Raw genomic sequence first — 19,355 nt, forward strand, 5'->3', positions numbered from 1 at the left:
GCCATGTCTGGCAGGCTAAACATGAAGGGCACTTCTGAAGCCATGGGGATCACTGAGCAGAGGGGACAATGGCTCTTCTAAATTCAAGCAACGTTGTGGACCCTCGTATTACATCTGAATACTGAAAACCATGGTTCAGGGTTGGCTGCCAACCAGAATGCAAACCCATGGTTTTTGATGTGGGTTTGTAAATCATGGCCTGTGCTAACAAGGGGTGAGGCATCACATTTGCACCAAGCAAACCATGGTTAGTGCAGTTTCCAAGGTGACAAGCAGACACCCACAAAGGTGGGGGTTAGCTCAGCAAGGTACACCATGGTTTCACTATTAACACTTGTGACCTTAACCAAAGTTACAGCAGCCAACCGCGGTTGAGCATTGCACAGCTGGGGCCCTGGATTCGGAAAAGGGACCTGGGTTGGTAGCCACATTCCTACTTTTTTTTTTCTTGTTTACTTCTTCTGATGCTTGGCTCTGTGCGTGTGCGTGTGTTGTTTCCTCCTGCTCCTCCAGGTCACGCTGCCACTGCGGCTTCTCAAGCAAGCTCTCAGCCAGACTACACGATGGCCTGGGCAGAGTATTACAGACAGCAGGCTGCTTATTATGGGCAGACATTAGGGCAAGCTCAGGCCCACAGCCAGGTGGGTATCCCTTCTCTCCACATCGTACTCCTCCTCTTGCCTAATTCAGCCCTGTGCCCACTAATCCAGGGGTAGGCAGCATAGTGCGGCCCCCTGTGCCCTGAAGTGCCCTGCTGATCCCTGTGTGTTTTATTTTTAAAACAAGTGGACCAGGAGACCTTCATAGGAAGGACAGGCAGCTGGGAGCCAGTGGTTTCCTCTGAAACACTCCAGGCCAAAACTCCCCCCAAAGGAAGGAAAAGACAGACCGCGTTATAACTGCCTGGTAAATGCAGTTGGGGAACCAGGGGAGAGTTAAATTATCCCACGATTTGCCATTGTTCCATGCGAACCAGGTCAATAACGATGAACGATAAGGACGTAAGAAGAGCCGTGCTGGGTTAGGCCAACAGCCACTCTAGTCCAGCGTTCTGTTTACATAGTGGCCAGCCAGATGCCCCAGTGGGACGCCCAAAAATAGGACAGGAGCACATTCTCAGCCTCCTGCTCATGTTCCCCAGTAACTGGAATTGAGAGGCATGCTGCCTCCGATGCGGGAGGTGATATGTAGCCATCAGGACTAGCAGCCATTGATAGCCTTCTCCTCCATGATTGGTCTAATCCCCTTTTAAAGCCGTCTAAGTTGGTGGCCATCGCCGCATTTTGTGGAAGCTGATTCCATCGTCTGGCTATTTGCTGTGTGAAATGCTTCCTTTAATCTGTCCTGAAAATAATTTTATTCTGCTCTTCCTCCAAAGAGGCGTATGCATGGGTTCTCCCTCTCCCACACCCCCAAACCCTTGGAGTCTGGTTATGCTTTTAAAAAAATTATTAAATTATCATTTCATCAACAAACAATACAGCCCAAAAACACAACTACACCATGTATGAAATAACATATCGACAGTGACCTGCATATAGCGATATAGATATATAAAACTGTAGGTTAAAGGTCTCCTTGAGGCTCTACTGATCTAGATTTAGCTAGGGAGTATTAATTAAGTCCTTCCAGATGATTACATGTGCTTGTGGAGGTTTCAGCTCACCACAAACATCGCTCTGGTTGACGAAAGAAATCCAGAATTGTCAACATGTGTAAAAGTCGTTTTCAATTGCATTATTGCACGTGGCCCTTAGCTCTTTGGTTAATTTTTCTAGTAAGAATATCCCAAAGTCTCCTTCCCCAGCTTTCAATCGATGGCCCGCTTGTAGATTTCCAGACTGATGGATTTCCATTCTTGCCGCAGTCCAGAAGAGCCTTGGTAAATTCTTATGCAGTAGATGCTGTTGTCTCCCACAAAGAGGGACAGTAGTCCCAGTTCTGTTGTTTTACATAGTGTCCTGATCTGTAACTTTTCTTGCCAAACAAAATACCCTATACTCAGAATCTCTCTATGACTTCATAGTCCCACCGTATGTGCTTAAAAGTCCCTAGTCTGGTTATGCTGGGTGACATTGACCAGCTGAAAACTACCCAGTAAACTTTGTGGTTGAGCTGTGATTTGAACCTGGGTATTTTAGGCTACTACACCACACAGTTCATCTGTGAACATACATGGCAGTCCCATTTGGTGGTTACGGCTAATTGATAGCTCTACTCTCCATGAGTTAAATTCTTCTAAAAATTAAAACTCCAGGTGTGGAAGCCTTGCCAAAGAGCTTAGGTTAGCTGCTTCCTTCCTGTCCCTCAGCTGGTGAAAATGAGACTTTTCTGCCAATCTCTTGATGCTTAATATTAGAATCATAGAATAGTAGGGTTGGAAGGGGCCCACAAGGCCATCGAGCCCAACCCCCTGCTCAATGCAAGAATCCAAGTCAGAGCATCCCCGACAGATGGCTGTCCAGCCTCGTCTTGCATGCCTCCAGTGTGGGAGAGCCCACCACCTCCCTAGGGAATTGGTTCCATTGTCGTATTGCTCTAACAGTCAGGAAGTTTTTCCTGATGTTCAGCCAGAATCTGACTTCCTGTCACTTGAGCCAAGTTGCACTCTGGTTTTATTGAACTGTAGTTTTTTCTTGTTTGCCTGGGTTCAGTTTTTTGTAGTCGATGTATTTTTATTATGTTCTGCCTGTACGTTGCCTCAAATGCTCATTGAGCAGAGGAGCGATCCAACATCATACAATATAGAATGTGCAGTATAGGAGGCCTGCAGGATGAGATCAAAGGCCTGTATAGAGTTGGCCAACCAGGTGCTTCTTGGAAACCCACAAGCAGGCCATGATGTGAAGAGCTGTCCTCCCGTTGTTTGCACCCTACCAAATAATATTCAGGGAAGACCGCTCCTAAACCTAGAGGTTTTCCTTCGGAGTACTAGTTGCTGGGGAAGAACAGCAGGGAAGGGCTGGTGGCATCTGGTGGCCACTGGAGAGCAGGATGCTAGTCACAATGTAAATTCATGGAAGAGAAGGCTACCAGTCCTGATGGCTCTGTGCTCCCTCCAGCATCAGAGGCAGTATGCCTATGTACACCAGCTGCTGGGGAACATGGGCAGGAGGGTGCCGTTGCACTCGTGTCCTGCTTGTGGGTTCCTGGCCGACAGCTGGTTGGCCACTGTGTGAACAGAATGCTGGACTAGATGGACCCTTGGTCTGATCCAGCAGGGCTCATCTGATGTTCTTACCTTTGTGGTCCTCTTAGACTCCTCTTACATTCTTGAACAGCTTTCCCCAACTGGTGCGCTCTAGAAATGTTGGGGGCCGTTCTGGCTGGGGATGATGGGAATTGTGCCCTCCAAACATCGACTGAGGTGTTTCTAGAATTTCACTGGAGATATTTAACACTGATTTCGCGCTCTCTCTCTTTCTCTTTGCAGGAGCAGTAGAACAAGGTCCTTGACTCTGTTTCCCCCCCCCCTTTCCTTTCCTTTCCTTTCCTTTCCTTTCCTTTCCTTTCCTTTCCTTTCCTTTCCTTTCCTCCCCTCTTTCTCTTTCTCTTTTTCTCGGAATCATTGTGGAAGCAAACCTTTTTTGTAACAGAGGTTTCTAGATTTGCAACATTTTGATGAAGACTCTTCGTTTGTTTTTTTGTGAAACACTAGTTGTTAGGATAATCTATACTGAACTTTTTCTAAGAATCAGGAACAATTAGTAATGTGTACTAAACTTTATGGACATGCTGGGTAATTTTTTTGGTTTAATTCTTTTTTTTTTTTTTTTTGGCTTTTTGTTTCCAAATTTGTAAGAAAAAAGAGAGGAAAAAAGATAAGTGAAACTCCGGGATACTTTTTTGGAGAGAAGCCAGAATACAACTGGCATCAAAACCTCCCCCAGAGCAATGACATTTCAACAAGTGGTTTTTTTGTGTGTGTTTTTTTCCCCTTTTCTCCTTGTGTTTTAATTTTAAATCTTTTCTGTTGTAACAGAAAAAGGCTTGGAAGTCTTAGGTGGTATGTAACAAATTCTAAAAAAAAAAAATGAAATTTTTAAAAAACAGTATTTAAATATTCTTAAATATGTAAATTCATTAAATATTTTACTTCTAATTTCTTGTACCTTGGCTGTCTTTTTTGATTTTATTGCATTTTTTTTAAAAAAGAAACTGAACTATGGTATGTATTGTAATTAATTATGTGAATTCTTTATCAAGACAGTTACTGTTTGCTGTCAGGCTGGTTATTGTGGGAGGAATTTTGTAGGGGTTGTATAATTTCTAGAGATCTAAAGGGGTAATATAAAAACAATGTGTTAATTTTTTAGCGATACTATTTTTCTTTCCATGTCTCCATTGTTGGTTGCATTTGTGTATCTAAGACCTCCAAGCTTGTCTAAAAAAACAAACAAATACCTTTTGTCTATTTCAGAAATAAATACTGTTATTTTTAATATTAAGATGAAACTGCTATTAGTACCTTTAACAAACACTGTGGAACATTAAATCATATAAAATAGTAGTAACTATTTTTTAATTCCAGGGTGTGTGTTTGCTTTTTTCCATTTTTGTTTTATGTTTTTAAGTATTTTCTTATCTTAATATTTGTCAAAATTTACTTAGAGAAATAAAATGAAATCTAGTATTAACCACAGGTATGCGCTAAATAATTTTTTGATTTAATAAAAGGGATAATATGGTTTCCAATGTTTACTGTAGTGTTTTCTTGTACAGATAACAGTGTATTTTTAAAGGAGAAAAAAAAACGGAAGTAAAGCTATTTTTTCTTGACATTTTTAAATGACCTGCAGGACATTCCGTTTTGAATTGTACTGAAGTTACTGTTCTAGGATCCTTCCCCCCCCCCCTTATTTCTTTATAATGCTTGAAATGTCTAACTATACAGAAACACAATTGGATAATGTTGAGCATGATGTGTTTTAAACAAAAATGTTCTTTTTATTTGACTGACAGTTGCATTTTACACTCTCTCTATAATAAAAAAAAAATCCACAAGGTAACTTGTGGGTTAAGTATTAAACTCTGTTTGATCACTGCTCCTCTTCCTTAAAGGTAGTCTATAGAAGCAACATTTAAAACTAACCTTGTCTCTTGTTTTAGCTCTCAGGGGTGGCTTGTGTGTGAGCAGTTTTTAAAAGCTTATTATAGTGACTGGTAGCTTCGTTGTTACCCAAGCAAGAGCCTTTTCTTCCCTGGTGAACTCTGTTAGATGCCATGTCAAAACGTCTCTTTGAACCATGTAGCTGCAAAGGGTTTTCTCTCTCTCCCTGCCCCCTCCCAAAGCAAAGGTGCAGCCCCAAGGCACAAGATCATCTCCGAAAGAGAAGCATTCTATAAGCAGGGCGATTACAAAGCCTTCCACGGCAGCTGTCCAGACGGTTCGATGGCTCCGCCGAACGTGAGCTGGCGGCAGGCTGGTTGCATGAATCGGTCTCTCTAGTCCAGCATTCTGTTCCCCCAATGACCAACCATTGGCCTCTGGCACTGGAGGCAATACCTTGGAGAGCTCCCTTAGAGTTCCAACTGGTTCTGACTGAAACCCGGAGCAGATTCACCTCCTCACTGACATCGGAGCCACCAGCCTCCACTGCCCTCCCATTCCGGTCTGTATCCGTGATGCCCCTTGCTAAAATATTGTTGCCTTCCTAAATTCCCAGCACTGTAACTCTTTCAGAAATCATTGCATCACTACCACTCACCATTGACGGCATCCTCCCAACTCCTGTCACTGATATTATTTCCCCCCCCCTCCACTTTTTCTGTGCCTTGGACTCAATGAAATCAACTGAAATTGTGTGTGTGTCTTTTTTCTTCATCTACCTTATTTGCCTCTTCCTTCCCCACCTCCCGGTGTAGAGAAACTTTTCACTAGTTTCCCAGTCCTGTGACTTCTTTTTTTAATGGCGACATCCACCATCTTGCGTCTCATCTCCTTTTCATGTGCCTACCCCGTGTACCTCCCCAACTACCCTGGCATCTGTTCTGTCTTTTTTTTAAAAAAAGATGACCCCATCTGCAAAAGTGGCAACTCAGAGGCTTGTTGAAAGCCGGAAGAAAAGGGGGGGATATGGCATCTCTTAAATACACCTCCAGAGAATCAAGACAGGCACACATGAAAGATGGAATGGTAAAAGCCACTTGAGCAGAGAAGGGGAGGGGGAATGCAAGCCGGAGAGGAGGTATAAATGCTGATGATGGGGCTGGGAATTAGGGAGGGGGCATTATTGAGGAGACTTCCTTCTAATTCATCTTCCAAGCTCTGTGCCAAAAGAGCATTTGGCATGTTTCTCAGGGAGCAATTGTGTGATAATGAACCCAAAGGTGTCCCTTAATTGAAGATGGCGCATTGTTGCTCCACTGACCAAGAGCCATAAATGGTGCAAGGGAGCGGCCGAGAGGATGCATTTTCTTAAATGTATCTGTAAGTACAGATGAGAGTGACTCCCTAGTGAAATATCCTTAATATGAATTATGGAACTCTACTCTCATGCAACCTTCATTTTTCTCCCCCCGCCCCGCCGCTCCTTTTTAATATCGAGTGGGTGGGGCAACCAACTCGACTTTGCAAGGCCCTCAAAACGGAGCCAGCCATTAAGAATGGCGCCTTACAAAGCTGGGTTTTTCATCAGCAGTCTGGTGTCAAGGAAGAATTCTTAAGTGCTTGAAATGATACCAAATCTAGCAATCGATTTTCATCTCTTTTCCCTTCACCCCACCCCGCCCGCATTAGAGCTGCAGGGTTGACAGTGAGGAGAACTTGGCATTGAGAAGCAACCCAATTATTCCTTTTGCGGAATTGTATCTTTCCATTAGAGTTGGCTCTTATGAATAGCAGCCAGTTACACACTAGACGCTGTGTCCTTACCAGAATCATTCCGAACTCTCCCCACCCACCTTTTATTATCAGGTGTAAGCATTCTCCCACTTGCTGGAAATTAATTATATCTGCCCCTGTATTGAAACTCCTATCTTTTCTCTTTGAAATTCTTCCAGTGTCAGTGTCTTCAGCACTGAGAACCCAGCCCTGTTGCAGCAGAGCAAAGTTCCATCTAATTTATTTTTATGTATTTTTAAATTTCCAGGCTGCCTTTCCCTAGGCAGCTTACATCATAAAATCCCGTGCAATAATAAAATCAGCAGAAATTAATAAAATCAACAAATACCAGCAATAAAAACATACAGCCCAGACAGTACTAACATCTAAAACAGAATTGCAGCCAACAGCCAAGTACAGTCCAATAAAACATACTTTGAGAAAGGTTAACTGCCCTCAATGTTGGGCAAGTGAAAAGAATTCCATTGCTGATCTTCAAGTTCATAAAAATAGCATGTGCATCAGCTCTCCCAAAGCTGAGGTGTGCTGCTTGAGGCCTACAATCTCCAAAGGCACAAATTAAAGATCCCAGACCAAAAAAGAAAGAAAAACCCCACCCAATGGTCATTCAATCCCAACAAACATTCAAAATTCCCAATTTTTTTCAAAGCCAACTGCTTCTACCTTTGGTGCATCTTTTCCCACCCCATTCCTTTCCTAATGTCTCATCATGGCCATCCCAGAGAACAGTCTCACCTTCCACCTCTTTTGTCTCCTTCACCCATCGCATATCAGTGAGTAATATGGAGGAACCTCAAGAGAAAACTCAGGTGAGAAAATGGAAGGCAAAACTTGGCCAGGGAGAAACAAAAGGACGACAGCAGCATGTACAGGTGAACGCTGAGGTCTGCAGAAGTACAAAGTTTCGAACAGCTGAAGGAAACTTGTTCTGGGCTGTGTAGAATGGAAGAAGGAAAGCATTTTACCTAACTGACCAAGTTCTAGTTAGCTTCTGTAGAGAGCAGAGTTATTCCTCAATAAATAAGGAACCCTCCTTAAAAGGGTCATGAAAGTCACATTTGAAATGGTCTACTTGGCTAACATAACTTTATATCCTTGCAGACCTGACTCCATTATCCCAATGAATTAAGAAAGTCCCAAATTGGTCAGCATTGACTTGCTTGCCCGTCCAAATAAAGAACAAAGGATGGAGGCAAATGCTAGTTCTTCAGAGAGGTGTTATTGGCATAGCAGGGCCATCTTTTAGGCTTTGGTGAGATGGGCTTGGCAGGTTTTGGGAGCATTTTGTGGTGCTTAAAAACCTGCCAAACCTGTTTTGCCAGAGACCAGAGTGGGACTAAACAAGCAGCGCAGACCATTCTATACAATTCTCAACTCTAACCTAGCCATACTTGAATCCAGCACATTCTCCAGCCTATCCTTTATTATTTATTTTTATTTATTGCTTTTATATCCCACCTTTTTCCCCTCTTGCAAAGAACCCAAGGCGGCTTACATTATCCTCCTCCTCTCCGTTGTATCCTCACAACAACAACCCTGTGAGGTAGGTTGGGCTGAGAGTCTGACTGGCCCAAAGTCACCCAGTGAGCTTCCATGGCCAAGTGGGGACTAGAACCTGTATCTCCCAGCTTCCCATCCAACACTCTCACCACTATGCCACAGTGGTTTTATGAAGTCTGTTGTTAAGAACTGGGGTAACCTACAAGTAATACATGTAACAATCCCAAATGACCTTGTAAAGAAGTTTGCGTTTAGAATGTATCACAGGAAAATAGCATGAATGCGTAGACAGTTCAGGCAGTATCCAGTGGTGTCATTCCACAAATTCAAATAGCACTACGCAGAGCTCTACTGAATATTTCCATTGCACAAGTGGATGCCCATTACGTTTGTGCAACTGGTTAGCACAATGGATTTCAGTTATGCACAATGGATTGCGCAATAGGTTTGCACAACAGGTTGCACAAGCATAACGCACAATCACTTGCACAACCATAACACTTGTTAGATTCTTCTCTTGCACATAGTTCAGAAAGTAGCTTCTGCTGAAGCAACATGATTTGCACTCATGGAATGACACAGTTGGATACTGCCCGGTTTAGGTCCAAAATTCAACAATAAAGCATAAGAGGAATTTAAAAAATGGAACATGGCCTGCTCCAGGTATTATTCTGCAGCACCTTCTTGAAAGGTTCAGTCAACTTTATAATTCATCACTCATTGAATTTGGAAGATGACAAGACTTTGTCATATTGTTGGCCTCTGATGTGCCTTACAGAAATCGCCTGAGACCACCGAATAGTATCTGAACCTTCATAAGAAGAGCTGCGCTGGATCAGACCAAAGGCCTCTCTGGTTAAGCATTTTGCTCCCACAGCAGCCAACCAAATAGCTCTGGGGAGCCCACAAGCAGAACACGAGTGCAATAGCACCCTCCCATTGATGCCTCTGATACTGGAGGTCATATATAGCGACTATGACCAGTAGCCTTATCCTCCATGATGATTGAGGGCATCGTAGCATGTCTGTGTGGTCTCTTTTTCAGGGGACAGTCCTGTCTTTCAAGGGCTGTCCAATCCAAGTATTTTAAAGACAAAGAACCATCCAAAGGAAGAGCTAGAAGTCCTTGAAATTGCCCATCAACAGCACTCAGACAACAGGCTGAGCAAGGCACACAGGTCACCTGGTCAGAGTCTTCCACACCAGGGTGCAATGTACTGTATTTCTACTTAAATTAAAATAGTAATTTCTACATTTCCATTTCCACATATAAATTAGCGCATGCAGATTTTAATGCAAATCTGTGTCCTGTCTTTCGGGGCAATTCTTAAGTGGCCATCCAATGGATGAATCTGGTGACCCATTTAATCCACAGACACGCGCACAGGTAACACCCCCTTCATTCTAGGTTCCCCGGCTGAGGGAAGCATTTTCAGAAACACTTTACCCTTCTCCTTTACCAGTACATCTATCCCTGCGGCCAATTCTGGAGCACAGAGACTTTTCTTTCCTAAGGTCTTAAGATATTACTAATTCAAAAGCAAAGAAGCCTGAAAAGATGGTAGGTCTGGGATATTATGACTTTTTCCCACTGTTCTTTTCCATTACACAGTGATACATTATGGTCTATTGTCTTTTGTAGATTTCTCCCTCCTAGTGATTTGGATACATTTGGTAATTCCTGCAGTAGGCAGTAGAAAGCACCTTTAGAACGACTTCTATTGTTTTGACTTCCATATTCTTTGCATTTTTCTATTACTAAGTTCAGATCCTTTGTTCTCTTTCCTTTAATAGATTTTGCGCCATGTGCATGTGTTTTTGAAATGGCTGTCATTGTAATGTAGAATTTGGCTTTGTTATCGAGAAATGTCTATTAACGTAAATTCTTTCATCGAATTACAGCTTTATTCCTTTAGTAGTAGTATTTATTTAAATTTATTTTCTCCCAGGACTTAGAGGAACAACTGTTTGGGGGCAATAGCCCAGCAAAACCTAAGCACCTTTAATAGTACTGTCAAAAAAACCATTGTTGTTGTTGTTGTTCAGTCGTTCAGTTGTGTCCGACTCTTCGTGACCCCATGGACCATAGCACGCCAGGCCTTCCTGTCCTGTGCTCTCTCCCGGAGCGTGCTCAAGTTCATATTCATTGCATCGGTGATGCTATCTAGCCATCTCATCCTCTGCCGTCCCCTTCTCCTTTTGCCTTCAGTCTTTCCCAGCATCAGGGTCTTTTCCAGGGAGTTTTCTCTTCGCATTAGGTGGCCAAAATATTTGAGCTTCAGCTTCAGTATCTGTCCTTCCAATGAGCACTCAGGGTTGATTTCCTTTAGGATGGACTGATTTGACCTCCTTGCAGTCCAGGGGACTCGTAAGAGTCTTCTCCAGCACCACAGTTCGAAAGCATCCATTCTTCGGCGCTCAGCCTTCCTTATAGTCCAGCTCTCACAGCCATACATTACTACTGGGAAAACCATAGCTTTGATTAGACGGACTTTTGTCGGCAAGGTGATGTCTCTGCTTCTTACTATGCTGTCTAGGTTTGCCATAGCTTTCCTCCCAAGGAGCAAGCGTCTTTTAATTTCATGGCTACAGTCACTGTCTGCGGTGATCTTGGAGCCCAAGAAAGTAAAATTTGTCACTGCTTCCATTTCTTCCCCTTCTATATGCCAGGAAGTGATGGGGCCAGATGCCATGATCTTCGTTTTCTTAATGTTGAGTTTCAAACCAGCTTTTGCACTCTCCACTTTCACCCTCAACAAGAGGCTCTTTAGATCCTCTTCGCTTTCTGCCATTAGGGTGGTATCGTCTGCAAATCGGAGGTTGTTGATAATTCTCCCAGCAATCTTAATTCCGACCTCTGATTCATCCAACCCGGCATTTCTCATGATGTACTCTGCATATAAGTTAAATAAGCAGGGTGACAATATGCAGCCTTGTCGTACTCCTTTCCCAGTTTTGAACCACTCAGTTAGTTGTTCCATGTCTGGTTCTTACTGTTGCTTCTTGACCCTCATACAGGTTTCTCAGGAGACAGGTAAGGTGGTCTGGTACTCCCATCACTTTAAGAATTTGCCACAGTTTGTTGTGATCCACACAATCAAAGGCTTTAGCGTAGTCAATGAAGCAGAAATAGACGTTTTTCTGGAATTCTCTTGCTTTCTCCATGATGCAGCAAATGTTGGCGATTTGATCTCTAGTTTCTCTGCCTCTTCGAAACCCAGCTTGTACTTCCGGTAGTTCTCGGTTCGCATACTGCTGAAGCCTAGCTTGTAGGATTTTGAGCATCACCTTGCTGGCAAAAAAACCATAGTCTGCAGCTATTGGGCCATTCTGAAGTTGATAGGTCTCATTTGGGGGCGGGGGAAAGCCTGCCATTTTTATTTCCCACAATGCCTTAGAGTAACACATCAGGGAGATTGTGGGAAATCTAAATCGTGAGCACCAGGAAAGATGTGTTCGAAGGGCAGGCAGATTAATGCAGGAACAGGATGGAATAGACTAATAAATGAACACATGTGAAACTGATGTGGACCAGAAATAGACCTGATCAGTCCAACATTCAGTTACATGGTTCTTTTGTGTCTTCTCTTCACACACACAGTCAAAAGAGGACATAGATGTACATAAAAGCTGCACATTCTAATTTCTATGTATAGATGCGAATTTAGAAATAATCGTAATAATTTAAATATAATACATTTCACACCATGGTGTGGAAGACTGTGACCAGGTGAACTGTGTGCCTTGCTCAGTCTTCTGTCCAGGTGCTGTTGATGGGGCAGCTTCAAGGCCCTTTAGCTCTTCCTTAGGATGGTTCTTTATCTTTCAACTGGAATTCAACCAAACTGCCCTTCAAACTGAGGACTGTCATCTGTAAAGCAGGGTGTGTGACCACCCAAGCAGTGACCCAAGGCGGGGTCTTTTCCGTGGTGGCACTGAGGTTGTGGAATTTTTTCCCTGGGAAAATCTCATTTTGCTCCTTTTTGATCGATGTTTAGGGCCAGGCAGGGCATTACATGCATCACTGGAATGGCAACCAAGTCAGTTTCTTTCTTTCTTTCTTTCTTTCTTTCTTTCTTTCTTTCTTTCTTTCTTTCTTATTACATTTATATCCTGCCTTTTTTCCTCCAAGGAACCCAAGGCGGCGTACATAACCCTCCTCCTCTCCATTTTATCCTCACAACAACCCTGTGAGGTGGGCTAGGCTAAGAGTCGGTGACTGGCCCAAAGTCACCCAGTGAGCTTCATGACTGAGTGGGGACTAGAACACGGATCTCCCAAGTCCAACACCCTCAGTGCTCTACCACACTGGCTCTCAGCTGAGGGAAAACCATAATAGTAGACACAAGGTGGGGGATTTTCTTCAGGACCACATCCCGTGGGGTAGGGAGGCTTAACCTGTTCCTCCCGTGCCACGAGATCGCAACAAAAAAAAATCTCTCCCAGAAGGTGGTCTTAGTCCTAGAAGAGAAGCTCCCTTTGCTAAAGGTAGGTTTATTTCAGGAACTGTTTGGGGTCTGTTTTATTTTCAGTTTAAGTGCTGTAGCTTGGGTTGATCTTTCTGTTCTTTGTGTGTGTGTGTGTGTGTGTGTGTGTTAATGATCACTGTTTATATGGTTTATTTTGTTGTTAGCCACATCAGGGGTCTGTGTGGGAATTAGGGCACAATCCTATGCATGTTTAGACAGGAATACTTTCTACAGCTCCCAGCATTCCCCAGCCAGTCATGGGTGGCTGGGGAATGCTGGGAGCTGTAGGACTTTTTCCTGTCTAAACATGCATAGGATTGCGCCTGAACTCCCAAATTCCTTCCTTGCAGCAATTCCACTGTGTTTTACCACTGCAAAGGAGAGGGCACCCTGTCTGTTGGTTCCAGTGTTTGGAATGCCCTCCTTAAAGTAGTACGGGTGCCTAATTTACAGTCTTTTCAGTGCCAGGTGAAGATGCATCTTTTTTACCCCATCATTTTAATCCATATAACCCAGGGTTGCAGAACCTCAGGGGTCCAATCCAGCCTGCCTCAGGTCCTAATCCCCAGATTACAATCCCCCTCTCCCCGTGCCCCCAAGCACCAATCATTCGGTGGTTTCCATGCAGGATTTTCCCCATTTTAAAAGATTGAAATGCCTCTCCTAAGACTTAGTTACTGGCTGTATTAAACCGAAAGGTGCTGGCAATGTTAGCTTTATTGTGTTGTATTAGCGCTTTTATCATTTACTCTTTTAAATGGTAGACCAGCATGAAATCTCATGCAATGAGTGGTGGTTTAGAAATATTTTAAATAAAGATCGATAATTTTTTTTTTTTTTAAATTAAGCTGACAGTATCCATCCATTGGGTGTCTAGGATAAGAGTCCAATGAAAGTCCTACTTAGAGTAGACCCACTGGAAAGAATGGGATTCAGTTAGCCATGATGAATTTAAGCCCCATTCATTTCAGTGGGTTTACTCTAAGTAGGATTTTAGTTGGATTCTATTCCTGGATCTCACAGCCTCCTGTTCAGCACACAAACCTGTGGACTGGGGCACTGATATCTTAGGCTGCAATCCTTAACACATTTACTAGGGAGTAATCACCCATTGAATACAGTAGGATTTACTCCTGCATGAACATGGATAAGATTGCACTGTGAGCCCTATACAATCATTCTGTTAGTGCAAATTATTCCCGAGCTAGATGTGAAATTTAAATAGATTTCCTATATTGCTTCTTAAACCAAAGGGGACATGTCCAGCTGCCCATAAGCAGCCCTGGGTGGTTTCACCTCTTCCTCGTAGCACTGTATTTACAGTAATTTGTGTTAGCAAAGTATAAACTCTGGGGAGTTTAGCTGCTGGTGGTCCAAGCATTATTTAACTCTTAAGTCTTTTTATTTGACAATACGCTGATTTAGTGGGATCTTATTTCCCTTCACTGCATTTATAATTTATTGGGGGGGGGGTTACACAAACCCATTCACAGACACTTTCCTTCCCTATCAATTTGTGAGGGGTTTCTTTCTCCTCCTGCTCTGTATAACGCATAGTTGTGTAGATTTCTAGTGGAGAGGCTGGTGCGCAAGTGAAAATGAATTTGAAGCAGTGCATTCTCACATTAGTTTGCACAGATCTTGCGCTTTATGTGTGTAATCTGGCATGTGTTTTTTTAAGGAGTGCAGTTCCCATCATCCCCAGCCAGCACAGCCCATGGCCATGCTAGCTGGAAATGATGGCCTTTGTTGTCCAACACATCCGGAGAGCACCAGGTTGGAGAATGCTGCTGGACTGTATTTCGGGTGCAATCCCCATCATCATAATTTTAGAGTGCTTTTATCCTGCTCCCCAGCCAAAGGGAGAAAAAAGGCTTCCGGAGGCACCACACAAAAGGAAACCGGAGTGGGGAGGGAAAAGGAAAAATTTAAGTAGATTTTCATCCGGGCTGGTAGAATGGTCCTACTTCTCCTCTCATCTCTCAGGGGAGGGGCAGTCCAGCTGAAGCAGGCCCTGATGGTCCCTTGGCCTGTTCCTGTCACCCTCGCCCCTCCTTCTTCTAGTAGGAACCAGCTGGAAGCTGGTAGGTAGGTGGGCTGCAAACTGTTGGATGCATTTAGTTGACTGATCTATCGATTTAAATTTGCATTTAGTTGACTGATCTATCGATTTAAATTCTATTGATTCACGTATAGGTCAAAATAATATTTTTGAAGGAAGATGCATCCTTCCTTTGCTTTGAGACCTTGCATGCCTGAGTCACAGTAGGCACCATCTGAGAAGACCCTCTCCTCCCATGGGTGTGTGAGAGCAAAGTGGGAACTCCTCTTTAATTTGCCAACTAGAAGTATCAGAATTACACACACACCCATCCCAGGGTGCAGTTCTATGCATGTTTAGACAGAAAAAAGTCCTACAACTCCCAGCATTCCCCAGCCAGCATGGGAGTTGTAGGACTCTTTTCTGTCTAAACTTGCATACAGTTGTGCTTTTAGTCAGTTAACAGTGTGATCCTATGTACATCTACTCAGAAGTACACCCCATTGGGTTCAATCTGGCCTACTCCTAGGACCGTGCGTATTGGACTGCAGCCTTAACGCGTTAATCTATTAACCCTCCTGCTGAATCAATTAAACATTGCAGTGTTTGTTAGCCATTGGTAACGCTCTACGGTACACTTGTGTTCAGCTATTAATTTCCCCCCCTGTCTTGCTTGAGATTCAGGTTCCACCCCCTTCTCTTATCTCTTAGGGAAATCCTCTTTCAAAGAGTTCCTGGGCCCAAATGAAGCTCCTCTGATCTCCCATTGTCCCTCCTGGCGGGCTCTTTAATCCCAGGGCGCAGGTGTTTTTGCCCCCAGAGCGATTAGCCAGACCCTTCCCATTGTCCGGGAAGAGCCTGTCACTGGCTCATCTGCCCCACCCCGCCGGACTCTCAGCTGCAGGAAACCTTGTCCCTGCTATTCAAGGGAGAATATTAAACTTCTCTGCGGCCAAGTCAGAACAAGGGTCCCCCTTGGTCCTTGCACTTTATTTGTTTTGGAGAGAAAAGAGGCTGACAATGGTGCAGAGGAAGCTGAAAAGTCTATCATCCTTAGTGGTCTACCGTATTTCTAGCATCATTCAGAGGTCACCTGTCAGCAGGGAAACAAAACAAAACAAAACATTGGAAGGTTTATTTTGCTGTTGCTTTCGACTTAATCAGCCTGGCCCACTCCAGTGGCCAGCATGTGTGTTGGGCTTCAGTTCCCATCATCCCCAGACATCTTATCTGGAGAGAATTGTTCTTAGGCCTACTGTAATGCATCCCACAATGTCAACTTGGTCAATTGGTTAATGAATCAAATTAAAAATGTTTTGATGGCCAAAAAAAAAAAAAGTGCCTCTAAGCCAGAGTAATGGAATTAGCTTGTTGGAGTTGGTGTGGGGTCATATTATATTTTCTACAAATTTATATGGATTAGAGGGTTAGAAGACCTCACCGAAACACAGAAAATTTCATTCATTCGTTCATTCATTTACAATATTTATTTATTTACAATATTTATATACCGCTCCTTATCTAGAACACATTTCAGAGTGGTGAACACAAGAAATAAAATAGTTAAAGAAAAAAAAAAAAGATTAAAACACCACATTAAAATTATACTAAAACTTCCTTGAGAGAGGAAGTTATGCATGTTCTTGCTGAGAACCTTTATTATTTATTATTTATTTATTTATTATTAAATTTATTTATAATTAAATTTATTAATCGCCCATCTGGCTGGTCACCCAGCCATTATTACATTTATACCCCACCATTCTTCCTTTGTGGAACTCAAGGTGGTTACATGTGGTTCCCAGGTGGTCCCCCCTGTACACATGACCAGACCCAGACCTGCTTAGCTTCAGTGAGACAGCTGCCTCATGTGCCTTCAGACCATGCCCTAGGACCTGGAAATTGTGTATTGCTCCTGCAATCATTCAGTAATGTGATTTTGAGAAAATATGGTTGAAAACGGTCATTTGAAATGGAACTGTACTGGCTACCCATAAGGTCTTCTTGAATCTCTGGAATTTGGAGTATTATTATTATTTTATTTATTGCATTTATATCCCGCCTTTCTTCCATCATGGAACTCAAGGTGGCTACATGTGGTTCCCAGGTGGTTTCCCCTCCAAGCACTGACCAGACCCAGACCTGCTTAGCTTCAGCAAGGTAACTGTCTCATGTGCCTTCAGCCCATCCCTGGGACCCATAATTTTGTCTTACTGTTTCCTTGTAAACAGTAATGTGTATTACTGTTTTCTTGTACAACTGGATTGGGGACCATTATAATTTGTATCATTCTAGAATTCAGAGGTTGGTTTGTATATAAATTGAATGATATACTTGTTGATTCCTGGGATGTTTTTCTACTTATTACACCTCTGTTCCATTAACCTGTTATTTTTTGTCTGTGACCTCTGTTTAACTGGTCACCATATAGATATACTTTTTAAAAGTTAAATTCTGACAGCAACAGCCACATAACTGATGAAGTAGCTTTAACTTTTCTGGCTGCAGTGAACTTTTGTGCTGATTTTGTTTATCATCAGTTTATGAATTGTAATGCAGAAGTGTAACATCTTTGGATTTAAAACATGTGATTGGCTTGTTGTAGTGGCCAGCACTTTGTACTGTGTTGTATGTGCTTAGGGGATTGTAGGATGGGGGCTGTACTTCAGTGTTCGGGTACAAACTTTGCATGCAGAAAGTCCCCATTCAATCCTCAGCATATGAACATAAGAACACAAGAAGCTGCCTTATATGGAGTAGGACCGCTTAGCTCACTGTTGTCAACACTGACTGGCAGCAGCGGGTCTCCAGCATTTCAGGTAGGTGTTTTCCCAGGGGATCAAACCTGGGACCTTCTGCATTACAAAGTAGGTGCTTTACCACTGAACTATGGAAGCTCCAGGTAGGGCTGGCAACCCACCTGTCTAATACCTTGGAGAGCCACAGTCGGTCAGTGTAAACCAACCTTCTTCCCCAACCAGGTGCCCTCTAGAAGTTTTGGACTACATCTCCCAGCATTCTTGACCATGGGCCATGCTGGCTAGAGCTGGTGGGACTTGTGTCCTCCAGGTGTTCTGAACTTCCGAGTTGGAGAAGGCTGGCACAGACCATGCTGAGTGAGATCAACTGATGGTCAGGCCCGGCAGGAGGCAGCTTCCTCTATTCCTCAGAAGAGGCATTCTGCCCTTGCGTCTCTCCCATGCGAGAAGGAAAGCCTCTTCCAAGATGATGCCTCCTCCTGCAACACATGTCATCTAAAAAGCAACGTATGGTGTGTGTGTTGTCTTCAGAACCACTGTGTGTGTGGGGGTTCCCTCCTATGCAAATTGGCTAAAACCTGTATTATTAACTGACGATGTGGATTTAACAGGGTGACGGCTCTCGTTATTACATACGAAGTTACCGTTGCTGCACATGGTATTTTACAAGGTGATGTAAGCAAGAGGATGGTGGGGAAAATGAGCAAGGTCCTGCCTCGAGGCACTCATGGCACAATCCTCTGCATGCTTAGGCAGACAAAAGTCCTTCAACTCCCAGGGAATGTGGGAGTTGTAGGGCTTTTGTCTGTCTAAACAAGCAGAGGACTGCACGCTTGCAATATCAACTTGGACAGTTGGAGACAATGAAAGGCCTTCCGTTTGCAAGGGCAAAGGCAAGAAGGTGACTTAGGGTGGCCCTGTGTCCTACTTTACAAAGGGCATTCCTCTATTTGAAGGGCTGTTCCACTGTCACTCCCTGGCCACTGGTATTGAGAGGCAATACTGCCTCTGATCCTGGAGGAAGTAGATAGACATCAGGACTTCTAGCTATTGGCAGCCTTCTCCATGAATTTGTCTCATCTCCTTTTTATGGCCATCTGAGCTGGTGCCCATCACCACATCTCGTGGCAGCACATTAACCATGCGTCAAATGAAGTACTTCTCCATCTGGAATCTCCCAGAGAGGAGACTCCCCCTGCCTGTTTGCCCCCCGTCTGTCAAAGCAAGCAAGTGGTAGCAATGACGAGAAAGGGTGTAGAGAATTGGGGCCTCGCATGCTGGCTCTGCCCCCTATGTCTTTGGATGAGCTGGCTGCTCAGCCTCAGTTCAAACCTTGCTGTGTTGAACTGGCAAAGACTGAAAGGGAGTTCTTCTTGCATTCACTTGGATGGGAGCAGAAGTCTCCACGTGATCGTGGATCCTGCTTTCTCAGGAGATATGAAAGAGGCCTGTACACTTTTTCCCCACCGTGCGTTGTTTTATAAATCCCTCTCCTTTTATAAACCCATCGCTCACCTTTCCCCCCATCCTACAAAAGTCCTAAACCTTCTAAGCTTTCTTCGTAGGGGAGTTGCTCTAAACCCCTGGTTATTTTTGTTACCCGTTTCTGCACGTCCTCCAGCTCTACAATATCCTTTTTTGAGATGGTTGTATGTGCATATGCATGTGTGTGTGTGGGAGGGGGGCACAGCTCAGTAGCAGAGCACCATCTTTGCATTCAGAAGACAATCCCAGGTTCAACC

General features: G+C 43.7%; 1 protein-coding gene across 12 annotated transcripts in view; it reads left to right on the forward strand.

The window, feature by feature from the left end:
• The window catches only part of FUBP3 (far upstream element binding protein 3), a 75,278-nt gene extending 70,249 nt beyond the window's left edge, over window positions 1-5,029 (forward strand). For 10 of the 12 annotated variants that reach the window (XM_084820931.1, XM_084820935.1, XM_084820938.1 and 7 more), the window contains 2 exons: window positions 514-641; window positions 3,434-5,029. In XM_084820931.1, the coding sequence (XP_084677057.1) occupies window positions 514-641; window positions 3,434-3,442 (137 nt within the window). In that variant the 3' untranslated portion in view covers window positions 3,443-5,029. The remainder of the gene's footprint in view (window positions 1-513; window positions 642-3,433) is intronic. The other 2 variants (XM_084820941.1, XM_084820942.1) reach the window with 1 other exon arrangement.
• Window positions 5,030-19,355: the final 14,326 nt, after the last annotated feature.

The sequence above is a fragment of the Heloderma suspectum genome, chromosome 14, assembly GCF_057233095.1.
Source record: "Heloderma suspectum isolate Gila_16-S chromosome 14, 16-S_ref, whole genome shotgun sequence".
Taxonomy (NCBI): domain Eukaryota; kingdom Metazoa; phylum Chordata; class Lepidosauria; order Squamata; family Helodermatidae; genus Heloderma; species Heloderma suspectum.